At 39.6% G+C, this 17,848-nt stretch overlaps 1 protein-coding gene across 5 annotated transcripts in view; it reads left to right on the forward strand.

The window, feature by feature from the left end:
* The window catches only part of LOC122799766 (protocadherin beta-15-like), an 886,413-nt gene that overhangs the window by 168,858 nt on the left and 699,707 nt on the right, over positions 1-17,848 (forward strand). Inside the window, exon 1 of one of the 5 annotated variants that reach the window (XM_044069060.1) lies at positions 13,675-16,140. The exons of the other annotated variants lie outside the window; for them this stretch is intronic. Within the exon in view, the coding sequence (XP_043924995.1) occupies positions 13,768-16,140 (2,373 nt within the window). The 5' untranslated portion in view covers positions 13,675-13,767. Of the gene's footprint in view, positions 1-13,674; positions 16,141-17,848 lie in introns of those variants that run through there. 5 annotated transcript variants of the gene reach the window in all.

Genomic DNA, 17,848 nt, shown 5'->3' on the forward strand with positions numbered 1-17,848 from the left:
CAAGGACAGATGAAAAGCCACTCTAGTACTTGTGTCTACCTTGGATGGGGGGGATACTCTGCACATTTACACTGCATAACTACTCCTTGCCTTGCTTGGACACATCCAGAGTCACTACATGGGGGAGTGGGGTGCAACAAGTATGTCACAATTTGAAATGTCTCTGGCTGACTGTGATGGCTCTGACACATGTCATACCTCTCAACCTCAGAACAAGAAATCTGGACAAAGCCATACAAAAAAGTGGGACAAAGGCCCAAAAATAAGGACAATTTTTAAATATTGCTCTTATAAACTTAGAAAGATAATAGAATAGGTCTTGCATTAGTATGAATTTTCTGAATGGTATGAAATCTGAAACTCAAATGTCTGTCATTATTTTCTAACTTCAGTCTTTAATGATTTGTCACTAATTTGCCAAAAAAACACAATTTTATGAAAAATGGACCAAAAATGTGATGTAAAAATATAAAATAGCCACACAATACAGCTGGGAACCTGTCAAAGAAGGGACACTTTAATATTAGTACTGCTAACTTGAGCAGCTGACAAAATAAAAGAATCTACATGCATTTCTGAAATAAAAGTAATCTATAACTCTGATTATTACAGTTATTTCTTAATTGTAAACCCTCCATGTTTTCTTCCCAAATTGCTATTTTGCAGAGGGATTATTAGGGGGAAGAGCAACATTTTGAGCCAAAATCAGGGACAGTTGAGAGGTTTGGCTATGCCTAATTCTATAAAGCAATTTATTTGCATGTACCTCTCAACCTGTTAATGCAATAAGTCTGGACAAGGCCAAATATATTGGGGGAACATATAAACAGTACTAAAAATTGCTCTTGTATAAAGTGAGACAGTTGATAGAACAACAGGTCTTACTTTAGCATGCATTTTTCTGAAGGTTATGAAGTCTGAAACTCAGTGTGTCATTATTTAGTGACTTAATTCCTACACGATTTGCCAGAAAACCACAAAATTTATGCGGAACAAACCAAAAATAAGAAGCAAAAATCTATTAATTCTTTGAAAATCTGGACAGTTGGGAGGTATAGTTCAGCTGGGGCTGTCTTTAAGTTTGCCTCCCTTCCCCCTCACAAAATCATGGTCAAATGGAGCCTCCCCCTGCAGCCATTCCAATGATCCATTACTTGGCTATTTCACTCCATTTACCATAAACACTCATGTGCATATTGATTTACTTCTATGATGATTTGGACTTCATTTGAAAGTTTTATTTTGCATTTTACAGCACAATCACTAAGACATCTGCTAAACAAACTTAGCATTAAAACTTCTCTGCCCTTGAAACTCACATTCATTGAAACAGCATTGAAACCCACATTCAAAGAAAATACATTTTACCAGTGGCAGATAAAGATTAATTCTGGGCTGTTTTCAAATCATAGGCCCCTTGCATATGAAACATACATGTGCTCTTTGATACACCTTCCTATTATTTTGAACATTTTTCCAGTAAACTATGAAACAAAACGCATGCACCAATAATGACAAAACTGCCCAATTCAGAACATCTTTCCAGTAAACAATGAAACAAAATGCATGCACCCATAATGACAAACCTGCCCAGTTCAGAACATTTCCATCATAAAAGTCTACTCAAACTTCCACAGTCCACCATTATCAGTAAATATGCACAATTCTACAGTCCACCATTATCAGTAAATATGCACAATTCTACAGTCCACCATTATCAGTAAATATGCACAATTCTACAGTCCACCATTATCAGTAAATATGCACAATCTCTGAAGAAGTAAAAAAGTCATCTAAATAATTCCACATTAAATAAATCTGTAACTAATGAAGAGGTTGCTGCTAGCAAACACCTTTATATTTCATGGTTTAATCGAAAAATAAAGTGTCTGATGCCCCTGAGGAATAAATTGCCTATATTACATTAAAAATGATAAGCTAGTAATATTGCAATAGGAAATGGATGGCAAACTGAAAACAGGCTCATAGTTAGTATCTTAACTTTTTCAGTATGGCAGCATTCACCCCTTGTGGGAGTAGAACCAACAACCTTCTGCATCAAAAGCAAGTACACAACCTGTTGTGCTATTAACAATGCAAGCTGACTTAGCATAAGCAGCATTAAACTTCTCTTCCCCTGCAGCTCTCAGCTCCTTGTAAAATCTACTCAATACTCAACTGCATCTCAACTTCACAGCACAAGAAATCTGGAAAAAGCCAAATTTATTGGGGGGTGGTCAAAAGCCCAAAAACCAGGGACACATTAAACATTGCTTGTATAATCTTGGAAAGTTGCTAGAATAAAATGCTGTGTTACCACCATACATTTTACTGCCAAGGTCCCTGTGCAAAAGAGTCAGAGCAACATACCACTATGCTAAATCAGCTGCTTTGTGAAAGAAAAATGCTGTGTTACCATCATACATTTTACTACCAATGTCCCTGTGCAAAAGAGTCAGAGCAACATACCACTACGCCAAATCAGCTGCTTTGTGAAAGAGCGTAAGACTGAAACTTAAATGGCTATCATTTAATGAATTCAGTTCTCACCATAGCTGTCAACCTTGAACCTCTTAGCACAAAACACCTGGACAAACCAAGTAATGAGGGAATACAGCCCTCAAACATAGTCAGTGAATTCAGTTCTTGCCATAGCTGTCAACCTTAGCACAAAAAACCTGGACAAAGCCAATAATGGGGTAATACAGTCCCAAAAATAAGGACAAATTTCAAATATTCATCTTATAAACTTAGGTTGTGTTACTATGTATTTTCTGAAGAATATGAAGTCTGAAATTCAAATGCCTGTCAATTTTACTTCTGACAGAACAAAAACAATTTTCAGCAGAGGCCCAGGGAGAAATACTGCAGACACATGTCTTTGTAAAATGGCAGGACACCAGAGCAAATCCACACAAACACAGGGATAAGATGCAGACTCCACATAGAAGGCACTCCAGCCAAGACTCAAACCAGAAAACCTACAGCTGTGAGGCAACAATGCTACCACTGCACCATCAAATATGTAAGGAGTTAAACATTCAGAAACCTGAAGTCTGAAATTCAAATGCCTGTCAATTTTATTTAACATTTGCTAATCAGGACAGTCTGACTTGGAACAAAAAAACAATTTTCAGCAGAGGCCCAGGAAGAAATAATGCAGACATGTCTTTGTAACATGGAAGGACACAAACGCAAACCCACACAAACACAGGGAGAAGATGCAGACCCCACAAAGAAGGCACCCCAGCCAAGAATCAAACCTGAGAACCTGCAGCTGTGAGGCAACAATGCTACACTGCACCATCAAATATCAAGCATTGCAACATTTAGAAACCACAGATATTATGAGGAACAGATCAGATCAAATATGAGGCAAAAATCTGCAATTTGTTTACAAATGGTGGTGGGTAGGGAATTCAGGTCTGTAACACCTGCATACAAGGTACAGGGTTCAAGCCTGAGGTATTCCCTACCACCACCATGAGTCTAGCCACCAGTATATAGCAACTGGGGCATTTTCACACACACAGACACTCAGACACACAGAGACACACAGACACACCTCTACCCCTTACCTGTAGTAGATCTCATAGTAGCTGCTCCAAATCCCCATCCACACATATAACCAAACCAACTCGTAGCTGCCCATCCACACATATAACCAATCCCTTCATGCCATAACATATATCCATAGCTGCCCGTCCACATTGCAAGATCTTCCCGCCCATCCAGTGTCCACATAGCTCCAAATCCCATCGCGAGATCTTCCCGTCCACATAGCTCCAAATCCCATCACGAGATCTTCCAGACTGCTGACGTTGCAGTCCGACTCCGATGAGTTTCCCAGCGAGTTTCCAGGACAGTCTATTGCAGTTACAACTGCATAGACTTCTGGGATCATGCTCTTACATGCTTCCCAGTCTGGACTGCTGCTGAAACAGTCTGCGTATGCTCCAGACTGTCTCAGGAGCAGTCCGGACTAGTGCGAATGCGCGAAAGTCTGCAAATTTTGAATTTTTTTTATCTTTTATTTTCTTTTTTATCTTTTATTTTCTTTTAATTTCTTTATTGTTTACAGCTGGGGGGCTGCAGTCCGGCAGTCCAATAGCACGGGCCGCCCCTGGAGGATAGGTATGTTTTTCTCTGTTGCCCCAAAAGTTTCAGGTATGAAGAGAAACATGACTTTCTAGGTGTATTTCTCCTGGTTTGAAATGCTGCCAGTGATTCCTTTCCTAATACTTTTTCCTCAAAGTGTTGAATGTATTCCTTACATATATATTACCTGTTACACTCTGTACGTAGTTTGAAATATATCTAATTGCAATATCTTAGCCATATAGCCAGAGGCATGGCTGGAAAGGTCTAGTACCATCCCACTCAGCTGGTTAACAAGCAATAAATAAATAAAAGACAAGTAGCTGTTAAGCCATGCTTGCAGGTATTTAACAGTTCCTTGGAGTACAAGGGTAGCTCCATGGATGGAAGCACAAACTATGACAGATGGATAAACTAAATCAGTTTATTAGACCATAGCCATTTTGCCTTGTTTGTGTTTATCAATACAGTGACACCAGAAGGAGAATCTCTTCTATTTAGCTAGCTAAGCTTTCCTGCCATCCATCATGATCTTTATCATGTCCTCAGAATGCCTACCTGGCATCAATGCAAAATCATCAAAACTGTCAGCTTTAGAGATGCCAGTTTGGGGTACAAGAAGGACCCCTTGCATTGAGTCAAAAGATCTGCAAATGTAGGAATTATGTTCCACTTACCCCTTGCCAGACTGCTTGGCAGAGGGAAGCAGTGTTGCTTTGGTCATAAGAGTACTACTAGAATCACTTTTGGCTTTTTCTCCTTGATTTTTAGATGTCTGCAATGGATAAAGGGAATAGAATAGAATTTATATAAAAATAGACCTGCCTAATTCAGGAAGAAGCTATCTATTTTGCAAGCTGCCCTGCAGCAGAACTTTCTCACTTGCCAATTCAGAAGACAGGAAAACAGATCTACTTCTGGCACCCTTCATATCCTGGACAAATCTAGAAAGACATTTCAGATCAGCATCCATTCCTGGATGTCTTCTTTAGGTTCATAAGTTGGTACTGGGCTATCAGCCCTAGGACCTATACAAGCCTAGCCATAACAATTCCCTGGCTATTTCTTCCCACACTGTTTACTTCCCTGGACCCCTGTCTAGCAGGGTGACTGACATGATCCCCGGGGTGAATTTCCTTTCTCCCATCCAATCGTCAAGGTTCTTTTTGAAGAGGGCCAAAGAGGCACTCTGCTTGACATGTATGGGCAGTCAATTCCAGAGTCTGGGGAGTCTCTGGGTCAGAAACCTATTCCTCCAGCATGTTTTGTTTATGGTGATGACAAGGTTTAGATCCCTGGAGCGTGTGCCTCTGAGGGATTGGGATTTCTTTAAGTGCAGCATGTCCAACAGCTCTGGGTTTGACATGGCCTTGTATGCTAAGCAGAGATTGCCTCTGAGTAGACGATATGCGACAGAGTATAACTGGAGATTTTTAAGGTGGTCAGTGTAGGGCATCTGCTTTAGGCCTGTGATTCTTTTAGTGAGGTATTTCTGCAGCCTTTCCAGTTGTTGCAGGTGTCTTGAGATGTACATACCAAATGGGGCATTGTATTCTATAATGGGTCTAATGAGGGATGAGTACAGTTGGACAATGACCTCCTTTTTTCTGGATGAAAAGCCCTTAGTGATGAGGTGTGCCGCATAGAAGGATTTCCTGATTGTTGTGGCGATGTGGTTATCGAAGGTGAGACCACTGTCCACCTGTGTCCCTAAGTCTCTTATCACACTTTCGGAGTTTAGTGTACTGCCACCTATGTGGTAATTCATGGGTACCTGTTTTTTCCCAAAGGGGATAATTATACATTTCTTGGCATTGAGCTTGAAGCCATGGCTCTGGCACCAAGCATTTATTTCTGTAAGGCCCTTTTGTAGAGTATCCACATCATTTGGGGATTCAATAATGGCTCCCAGTATGCAGTCATCTGCAAACTTTGTTAGCCAGAGTCCCTTAGTGTTGGCCTGTACTTCAGAGAAGTAGATGCCAAACAAGAGCGGTCCCAGGACTGAACCCTGAGGTACTCCACTTGTCACTTGTCTGGAGCTGGATTTGGAGTCAGCTACTTTGACAGTGTGGGTTCTGTCAGTAAGCCAGTTGGCAACCCATTGGGTGACGTAGGGATTAATGCCCAGCTTAGTAAGTTTATCTATGATTCCAGAGTGGGGGGTGGTGTCAAAGGCCTTGGCGAGGTCTAGATAGGCTGTGTGGACCACCTTACCCTTGTCCATGGCTCTGGAGACTGATTCAAAGAAGTCAATCAGGTTCAGGAGACAAGATCGGCCCTTCATGAACCCAAACTGGGTGGGGTCCAGTGTTTGAAGGTTACCAATGTCTTTGTTTATAAGTTCCATGATAATACAGCCCATGGCCTTGCAGATAAGGCTCATCAGACTGATGGGACGGTAGTTTCCGGGATCCAAGGTGGATCCCCCCCTTGTGGAGTGGGATAACTGTAGCTCTGCACCACTCAGTGGGCATGAAACCTGAGGTGAGGCTATGATTAAACATGACACTTAGGTGAGGTGCCAGTTCATATTGTAGTTCATGAAGTACACAGCCTGGGATGTCATCTGGTCCCATGGATGCTGTATTCTTAGCTTTGGAGAGTGCGTTTTTTACCTGTGTGGCTGTTATTACTGGAATTTGGCAATTTCCGGTATTGAGATGGGCCTTTTAGGGGGTGAGAGTGGGGTGAAGTTGGCACTGAATTGATCTGCCAGGATATTGGCAATATCCTTGGGATCAGTATATTTAATGCCATTCTGTTTTAGCTCAGAGCAGATCTGAGCATTGCCATTTAGATTCTTGACATAGTTATAGAATGCCTTGTGGTTGTCTTTGGAATCTTTGGCAATTTTATTTTCGTAACTAGCTTTGGAGGATTTTTTGAGGGATCTCTTCTTACTGAGACTGATAAGGGAATTTCTTGCATCCTGGGATTTTCCTCTTTTCTGCAACAGTTTCTTCCTTTTGTTGTAAAGTTTGTTTATGGCAGGGGACCACCAGATTGGCTTCCTTTTTTTGGAGGAGAGCATCTTGGTTCTATTTGGGATGGCACGATTCATGCATGAGTGGATGTGCTCGTACAGTGCCTTAGTGTAGGATTCAGCAGTCGAACTTTCAGTTCCCGTCTGCATGGGTGTCATGAAGTTTGTCACTTCTGATTTGAGTAGCATGAAGTTGGCTTTGGAGAAGTTTTTGATGGAGGTTTCCTTACTGGGAGGGGGTGAGGGTGGGATGTGGATGTTAAGGGTGATTAGCTTATGGTTAGACCTGACTAACGAGGGGGTGACCATAGGTGTGGAGCATCGATTTCCCATGTTGGTAATGACCAGGTCTAGGATATTGGAGCCCCTAGTGGGACTATGGATTAGTTGGTCCAGGGCATTGGAATTTATGAATTCCAAGAACCGTTAGGCAAAGGTGTTGGTACACGAGTAGTTTTCCCAGTTAATGGCAGGGTAGTTAAAATCACCCAGTATTAGGGTGTTTGGTTCTATCTTAATATTTTCCAGTATGTTTAATAAGGTGTAGTGAGAATCTTGGGGCATGGTGGGGGATCTGTAGCAAGCTACAATTTGGATTGCAGTCTTACCTAGTGTTAGTTGCACCTGGAGAATTTCAGACGCATTGTGTTGGGCAACTAGCCTGGTGGTGAGAATATCCTTGGTGAATATGGACACTCCTCCACCTTTAGTGTTTCGGTCCTGGTTTGGTGGCCGAAAAGTGCGGTAAGAGTTGTAGCCTGGTATTGCAGGGGTGCTCTCTGGAGCCTTGAACCAGGTCTCAGTTACTGCACAGATATCGATATTCTCCATTTTTTGGAGTGCCTCGAGAGAGTGCATTTTGAGGTTTAGACTTCTAGCATTGAGTAGCATTACCTTCAGATTTTGCATGCTTGTACCTGTTACGGTGGTTGTTTTGTCCTTTGAACTTTGCCTAAAAAAGGCACTATAGGGGTGGCAAGAGCCTTAGCCAGTAACCTGAATCCCAGGGGCGACAGGTGCAGACCATCTCTGGCAAAGCATCATGGTCTGTCGGTCATGTCATCCCAGGCAGACAGAAACTGGATCCCCTTTGAATGACACCAGAAGCTTAGCCAATTGTTGAAGTCAATCATTTTGTCCTTATATTGTGGTATAATTCTGGGCGAAGGCAGGATGTTACTCAGGGCTAACATCATACCTGCCTTGGCCACATGATCCAAGAGCTCCTCCATGTCTCTGTTCCACACAATCTGCCAGAACATTTTGTTAAGAGGGGATATAGGCTGCTCTAAGTGTTATACCTACCAGGCTTGCATGGCCAGTATTTGCAAAAGGTATTGATGAATTCCTCCTTGCTTATGTACCACAGCACTATGATGTGTTGTTTGTCATTATCTACAGAACACATTCCTTTAACAAATGGATGAAAGTTTCTAAACTGGATTAATAACCACTAAATTTTTGATGTTTGTTTTCCTCATCTTGTGATCCCATTTTCAATAAGCATGAAGAACTCCAAATAGGTCTCCTAAACCAAGTCCTAAGAGTCTGTGGTGAAGGTCATAGTGGAACTGGATACAATGCATGGCATCCCTTGCTTTAGCATGCATTGTACTATCCACCAGGAGCTCTCCATTCTGATGCAAGGAAGACGTTTTGTGATAGTCTCTAAGGAATGAATATGTTAATGCCATTTAATACTTAAGTACCACAGCAGCTTCATTTTATGTAGGCAGGCATGGAGCACCTTCAGGATTCAGTTGGAGGGAGCACCCTTGCTGATGTTATCTCTTTCTTCAAAATGTTTTAGGCATATTAAGGTCAGCTGTGACACTTGGACATCTAGAAGGAAGGCTCTGTGAAAGGTGAAATCCAAATTAACACCCAGAAAAAACAAGTTTGTTGAGAGTTATTGTGCAGTTTGTTTTTTTGTACTGGTGAGACAAATCCCTGAAGCAAGTCAGGGTGAACTCCAAACCCTTGAAAATTCCCTGTTGTGATTCTGATAGGATATGACAATCATTCAGGTTTGGGTAGATGTGGATGTTCATTGTTCTGCAATATGTAATATATACATAAACCATGCAGAGAGAAAGTTCAGCAGGCCATAACCTGTTCTTCTAAAGGTTCAGACACACACACACACTGAATCTGTCTCCGAGATGTAGTTGTCATATTAAACATTCATAATGCACTCTTTTTTCCACATTGTCTTTTCTTAACCAATAAGAAATGATATAGTTCCCTTTTTATGCACAAGTGGATATTTATGTACATATTCAAACATCAGTAACTTAATAACTCTTGATGAATGACTCATGCTAGCCAGAATGTTGTTGGTTCAATAAAAGGAGTTACATCAGGTCTATGTTCCAGTGTCTTTGTTTTTTTTTTTTTTTTTGCTTGCATTCCAGCAGGGCACTTCCTAAATTTTTTTCTACCTACAAGCATTGAGTGATAGAGACTATCAAGTCAGAGTTTATAGAAACATGTGGTGATGTGATTATTCTTATTTAATGTCTTTGCTAGGTCTAAAAAGAGTGACCTTTCCATCTTGCCAAGATTTACTTGATTACAGGTTAACTAAAATAATTTCTGACAAGGCAGTATCACTTCCATGATATGGTCTAAATCATTGCAGAGAATCAGAGTTGAGATAATTACTGACAATATGTTGAAGAACTCTCTGTTTATGCAAGAGACCTAGGTAGTAGAGTATAAATCTGAGTAATTAAAGTCAAACGTTTTCTCACATAGTTATGCATGAGTATGTCTACCAGTTCAGGAATAGTTTAATCATTATAGAGCTAGTGGGGTGGCATGCTTTGATCAAGCCAGGACGTCATGCTGTGGGTGGAGGTGACTATGGAGTCATGTTAGAATCCCACAACTTTTTGACCCTGGCAATGATGGGGGTGGGGGGTAGAGTATGGCTTGTGTTAACTAATTTAATATTGGGAGCATGATTCAGGATCAGGGCAAAAAAAGATTCCATCAAAGTATAAAAACGGATGGAAGACATAGTAACCATGAAGGAACTGGAGAGGGTGGTATATCATATGGTTTTATATCCAAATGCTAGGTAGTATTCAAATCAAAGCTTCGTAGTGCTTTTTGCAGTCACATTTGGTCTAGTCCCTTGGTCTTGACACGGTTAATGTATTGAGTCACTTGGTCTCTTTTTTGCTCTGTTCTGTGTTGATGACAGCGAGGACTTGGTCAGAAGGAGTTTGGTATTTACGAGATCAAATGACAAGAACCGCTATTAAAGTAATATTCTGGCATTCTGGCAAATGAGGTTCCAGGTAAGTGGATTGTGAAATACATAACTAGACGTGCAGAAGAAGCTGTGAATACCGAGGTCATAGTGGATGTCGACTGGCTGGTCTTTAAGGCCGTTTCATGGGTGAATATTAGCAGCAAAGATAATGACTAGCTGTCTTCAAACGTCTTTATTTTGAGTTTTGGAACGCCTGTGCTCCGCAATGAAAGAGTTTGACACACATTCATTGCTAAGAGTTATTTATTTTCTTTTCTTTTTTTCTTTAGTTATTATATTTATTTAAACAAATATTCGTGGTAAATAATATCGAATTATATTGAATCATATTAGTTAATCAAAATAACTCAAGTGTGACGTTTGAGGACATAGTTAATAATCATGCTGTGAGTTTCATAGCTGAAGTCGAAAGTGTACCACAGTTTGCTCCATTGTGTTCGTGATGAAAGGTGAAAGGTTGAGCGCAACGCACCTGGGATGCAGGAGAGGGCTGAACCCCAAAGTAATGTGGCAGCCTTCTTTTTCCAGCAGTGAATGTCTACTTGAAAAATATGTCTCAGAAAGTACAGAGGGACAGTAAATAACAGATGCTTATGAATAAAATGTTATCAGATGTTTTTGAAGAAAATGTTATCAGGAACGTATTTTATTTATTTTATTTCATTTTATATTTGTTTACCGGGATAGTCCAACTGGACACAGGTCCATTTTCAGCGGATGCCCGGGGAGAAAAGCTCCAAAAGATATAGTACATAATCAAAAATGTTGCCCACCATAAGTACAAGTTCTAATACACACGGTAACAATAAAAATTCAGAGACAATAGATTCAGAATTCAAAACACGTACACATTGTAGCAAAGATCTGTAGCATGTGCATAGCCGGTTTTAGGCACCAGCAAACCCTCTGCTCAGTCGGGGTCCCCCTTCCTGCCCCCCCCACCCAGCCACAATATCTTATCTTATTTGTTTATTTACATGTGTAAAACCAAAAAGCTAAGTGCGCAGTCTTGCATCTTTAATAAATTATGAGGTAATAACTCTCTTATCTTATTCTTATAAATTTAAAAATATTTCTGGTTGTAGGTTGTAGTAACAGTGTATAACAGGCATCAGAATGCCATCAGATATTTACTACTGACAACTACTGACATAGTGCTCCTGGCTTTTAGTTTTTTCTTTTTTAAAACTAATTCTAACACTATTTAGTAGTTAGAGAACCATTTACCATAGCTGCAGGGGGGCCCCAGGGGCTTTGGTCTCCCAATCAAAAGTCTGTGTTGATTGGGGAAAAAAAGGAATGATGAAAATGGAAAATGAAAATTAATTTCCTAATTGAATTATATAATTATAACGACCTATGAGGGATGGGATGAGAATGACCATGATAATGAACATGAGCAATATAAGCACTAGAGGGCACACCAGGATCCCAGAGTTACCAGGAGTGTAAACTTTGGACTTTTTGAGAGCTGATAGCTTCTTTTTCATCAGGATAGTTTCTCTTTAACTAGTTCTATAACTATAAATGATAAACTCACATTTCAGATACTATAATTTCTTTTCTTTGCTTTAAAAATACAAACATACCCAAAAATATAATACATCAATCATAATCATAAATATGTTTATGTCTAATTAAATTAAAGTAAAAAGAATAACATATTTTGCATTTGCATCTACTTCTATTTTTGGAAAAAAAAATTAAAGATCAGATGATTGGAAGATTTGACTGTAATCGTTTACGAAGGAAGGAAAAAAAGAAAAATAAAAAGGGAAAAAAAAAAAAAAAGTAGGGAAAAAATGGTGTGGGGACAGTGAAAGTAGGGACAGTGACAAGTATGCATTAAATGGCGACTGCTAACTGTTGCTTAGCCGCTGCTGCTGAAGTGACTAAGCTAAACGGAAGGCAGTGTTGGGTGGGGCAGTACCCTGCTTGTTTGTAGGCATTGCTGTTGTGTGTAATAATGCTGTGTGTGTGTGTGTCTGTGTGTGTGTGTGTGTGTGTGTGTGTGTGTGTGTGTGTGTGTGTGTGTGTGTGTGTGTGTGTGTGTGTGTGGTGTGTGTGTGTGTGAGTGTGTGTGTGTGTGTGTGTGGTGTGTGTGTGTGTGTGTGTGTGTGTGTGTGTGTGTGTGTGTGTGTGTGTGTGTGTGTGTGTGTGTGTGTGTGTGTGTGTGTGTGTGCACTTCTGTGTATCCACGTGCATGCACCCAGCAAACACAGACATTATTCTTCATATTATACATAAAAAAATCAGTAAAAAACCAGATAAAACATTCTTCAGTATCAAACCAAACACTTCTAACTAGAACATTCAAACACTTAGATATTCTTGGAGTCTGGGACTCTGTCCACTCAACTCACTGTAGCTTCAATATTGAAATAATGGGGCTCCTTTTCCTGTACATAGACTTGTTGCAATGTATCACTGTTGCAACTAAGCCAGTAACTAAACTCTAACTGCCCCTTTGTTAGGCAACATAGTGATAGTGTGTGATATAGGGCTGTTGTGTATGTAAAAGATTGTAGCTGCAGGTCTGTCTGTGGTACTACTGTGAAAAGTTTGCAGCATGAAATAAAGGGTGAAATAAAGGGGATGGCATAATTGTATGGATACTTATGGAAGTACTGAGGGAGGGGGTGCAACTTGCCCCTTGCGGGGGCCCCAAAATGGGCCTGTAGCATGTGATACTTGCTTCTGACGACAGATGGTGTTTCTTGAGTATATGATAATAAGATATCTACAGTAGTGATACATTTTGAAGTCTGATCAGAAATAACTATCTTGCCAGGGAACTGGAATCCAATAACACTATCAACATTACAATATACTAGGAAATTAAAAATACCTCAACGTGGCTTAAAATCCATAACAGTTTAACAAACTAGTTTTGTTTTCAACCAAACTACGTTGAGAACACTCTGTATGGAGTAGATGAGTGTTTATCCTTGATTCCATAGGGTGTAATATGGGTTTACAGCTTCTTCATGAAGTATCAGATGAAGCCTGTAGATTTATGACTTGGTCGTCATTAGTCCATTGTTTTACTGGACATTCCTGAGCATATATTGCAGTCATTATGCTTTGTAAAGCGCAAAATATTGCTGTTCATGTCCATTTCTGGATTGCACTTCTGTTAGTAATCTACATTTAAGTAATACTAGACTCGCATACACTTAATTTTTATTCCACATTTAAAACACTTCGTGTCGCTGTTGGCCTATATATACGTTTACTGAACGATGCCTTTAGTATTTTTTTTAAATAGGAGTGTATTCAGAGGAATACCTGCATTCGATAAAGACAGCTCTGAGGACCACATCTCATTTCAGTGTTATTGTTACTGATAAATGAGTGGACATTATCACTTCCTGCTGATCTATACAGAGCGGATTATTGTATAATGGGCTTCCTGACTTTATCCACATGTTTGATTGCAAACATCCAAGCTGGTTATTTGCTTCTGGTTCTGTTATTTTGTAACAAAGCGGATTCCACACTGCGCTACTCTGTTAGAGAAGAACTGGCCAAAGGTTACGTGGTCTCCAATATCGCCAATGACCTGGGACTGGAGCTCAAAATACTGACCGAAGGTGGAGCGCATATAGTAAGTGAAGACACTAAACAGTACTTTCAAATAAATAAAAATACAGGAATGTTGTTAATAAATGAACGGATAGACAGAGAACAAATCTGCGGACAGATAGCTAACTGCATACTATACTTCCAGCTTGTAACTGAAACCCCTTTACAACTGTTCCGCGCAGAAGTGGAAATTTTAGATGTGAATGATAACCCTCCCGTTTTTCCCCAAAAAGAAATTATTATCACCATACCGGAGCAAACACCACCGGGAACTAAGTTTTCCATAGAAAGAGCACAGGATTTGGACGTGGGTACCAATGCTGTCCAAAACTATCTGATTACTGTGAATGAGCATTTTCGTTTGGATGTTCAAGATGGGAACAGTAAAAACAAACGTCCAGAAATTATACTTGTGAAGCAGCTAGATTATGAAAAGACATCTAAACTGTCGTTACAACTGACCGCAGTAGATGGCGGTGATCCTCGGAGAACTGGAACAGCTGTGATCCTAATAAATGTGCTGGACACTAACGATAATCCACCTGTTTTTAATCAATCTGTTTATAAGGTAAATATTTTTGAAAATAATGCTAAAAATTATGTGGCAGTTAAGGTAACGGCCACGGATCTGGATGAAGGACCCAATGGAGACGTGCTTTATGCATTTTCTCATTTTTCGGAGGTAATTAATCGTATGTTTAAGTTAAATAACAAAAGTGGTGAAATAACCGTAGCTGAGGCACTGGATTTTGAGGACACACAGATGTATGAGATGGAAGTACAAGCCAAGGACGGAGGTGGCTTGACATCATTTTGTAAAGTCGTAATTGAAATCGATGATTTAAATGACAACCCACCAGAGATAGTCCTTACATCGGTTAGAAGTTCGGTACCTGAGAATGCTTTGAGTGAGACCGTCGTAGCGCTTTTCAATGTCAAAGACCGAGATGTGGGTAAAAGGGACATCCGATGCTCCATCAAAGGCCATCAACCTTTCAAATTAATGTCATCTTTCAAGAACTTTTATCGTTTAGTAACAGAAGGCCCACTTGATCGTGAGAAAAAGTCAGTCTACAACATTACCATCACAGCAATTGATGGTGGGTCTCCACCGTTGTCATCTACAGCAGTTATAAGTTTAGAGATTTCCGACATTAATGATAATCGTCCGGTTTTCGGTAAAGCATCGTACATCATGCAAATAACAGAGAATAACAACCCCGGTGCGCTAATTGGATCTGTTATGGCAACTGACATGGACACTTCTGAAAACGCTCAGGTATTTTATTCGGTTATTGAAGACATTGTTAATGGTTTCCCATCATCTCATTTTATCACAATTAATTCAAACAGCGGCAATATATTTGCAGTGAGATCTTTTGATTATGAGCAATTGAAAGAATTGACATTTCTTGTTCAAGCTCGGGATTCTGGTACTCCCACATTAAGCAGTAATGCTACTATAAAGTTATTTATTACAGATCAAAACGATAACGCCCCTGCTCTGCTACACCCCTCCCCAAATGACGGTTCCTTTTCAGCAGAGATTGTCCCTAGGAATGCAGAAGCTGGATATGTTGTTAGCAAAGTCATTGCTGTTGATGCAGATTCTGGACAAAACGCCTGGCTCTCCTTTCACCTTCTGAAGACTTCAGATCCAAGTCTTTTTTCAGTGGGGGTTCACACAGGAGAAATAGCAACAGTTCGAGGAATTACAGAAAAAGACAATAACCGGCATACATTGATTGTAATTGTCAAAGACAATGGGCAGCCCTCCCTTTCTACAACAGCAACAGTTAAAGTAGTGATAGCAGAAAACTTGTCTGGAAGCCATTTGGAAATTGTCGAAGAGCAGAACACGGACGTATTTGATTCACAATTAACAATTTATTTAATAATTTCATTAGCTGTTGTGACATTTTTGTTCCTGGCTTCTGTAATAATGTTATTGATATTCAAAGCCTACAGAATCAACAATTCAAGACATCCTGAAGCATTGAATCAGAATTTGCGTCGTTCAGACATTGTAAGTTTTAGAACAAGCTATTTGGATTCACTTGCTAGAGGAACTATTCATCAGGGTTACCTGCAGGAAGTCCGGTCCCAGGATCCAGCTAAGGCAAACTCTTGTACTGGAAAGGAACAAGTAGACCACCATGCCCTGTTAATTGATTTTAATAATAAAAACGAGGTAGGAACCTTTCTGACTTTTTGCAAACATCTCAGGTGTATCTCATTATGAATAATATTTTGAGTTTTAAGAAGTCATGGTTCCTCGCAGTTAAACACTGAAAGGATCTGTGACACATTTAATGTTAAGAAATGTCAACTAATCTTTATGGTAAATAATACTGCATCATACTAATTCATCAAAATTATGTTTTATAAGCATAAAGCATCACGTTTTAATGGTCATGTGAGTTTCCTAGTTGAAGCTAGTGCCACGCACATTGTGGAGATGGAGGATTGAGAGCTCCTGTGTTTAGTTAATTTGTATGTGCATGCATGCCTCTTAAATGTCCAGGATTTTCTGGGTGGTTTGTAATCAGAATGTCTAAGTTTGGTAGCAGAAAATGTTCAAGTCTGATAGGAAGATATATAGGCCATGTTTGGGGTACTGCGGAAGTCAGAACTGAACTAAGTGAGGAGTGGTGTTTTTTTTTTAGCTTCCTGGCTAGTGTTTTTAGGATTCTGTGATGTATGACCTGGAGATTGGTGGGAGCAGAAATTATATCTATGGTTAGTATTGTCTACTACCATTTTTCTTTCTCACTGATCAAAATGTATTTATTTATTTTTACTTATATTTTGTTGACTGTGTTAATCCACTAGGCCAATGGCTATTTTTAGGGGAGACCCAAGGTGGTATTCATACTGACAAGGTGAAATTTGGTGAGGGCACCTTAGAAATTCTCCTACTGTTCTCCAGAAATTCCAAGATGGAGGGGAGTGCAAAAGAGATGGGGAGAAGAACAACAGAAAACTTAATGAAGGAATGAGAAGGAAATCAAATAATTGTTCTAGAGTTGGAAATCACAGGATTGGAGTCAACAGAGTTGGCAAATTTGATGAACCAGACAGACTCAAAACAAAGAGAGAATGTATGATGCAGAGACATGGGGTAGAATGAGTATCACAAGAGAAAAAAAACAAACAAAAAAAATGATAGGCTGGAAATAGAAGTAGTGGCTAGCAAAGGGAAAACATTGGAGGTATTCCCTGCTGGTAGAGTAGCCATTTTTAAGAGTTTACTTCTGCAGCAGTTTTTTTTTAGTTGAAAGCACTTACACAGATACAGCAAGGAAGAATGGAAGAAGAAACTCAGAGGTGACAAAGATTTCCAGTTTTTCAACAGCCACAGAAAAGACTTGTAGTGTTAAGATTAAAAAGTAAAAAAACAATGACATTGTGAACAAGTATGGTATTATGGTCAATAGTATTTTGCCACAAGGATTTGATATTAAAGACAGGGCATTAATTCACTTGTGAGCTGAAAACTTTTGTGAATTGACATTTGAAAGCTTTACTTTGCTGGAAAAAATTATATCTGAGATTGAAAAAATAAATATAGTAGCAAACACAGTAGAAAGACTGTTTATTTCAGAGATTGGAACTGCAGTTAAAAAGAAAATAAATGTGCAATTTGAGACTTCAGATATGGCTGAGTATGACTTATTCTTTTTCTTTGACTCTGTAATAAAGCACGTGAAGGTAAACAAAATATATGCGAGTGTGAGTAATAATGGATGTTAAGGATGGGAAAGTTCAACATATTTGAATTATAGTAATTGTGAATGATAAGTGAGGGTCTGTTCTGTATTAGACCAGCTTAAAGCATGTTATTTCTGTGGGAATGAAAATCATTTGGTCAAAGAATATAACAATCAAAGGTGTGGCAA

Source organism: Protopterus annectens, chromosome 4.part0 (assembly GCF_019279795.1).
Source record: "Protopterus annectens isolate FY-2018-M chromosome 4.part0, PAN1.0, whole genome shotgun sequence".
NCBI classification, from domain to species: Eukaryota; Metazoa; Chordata; order Ceratodontiformes; family Protopteridae; genus Protopterus; species Protopterus annectens.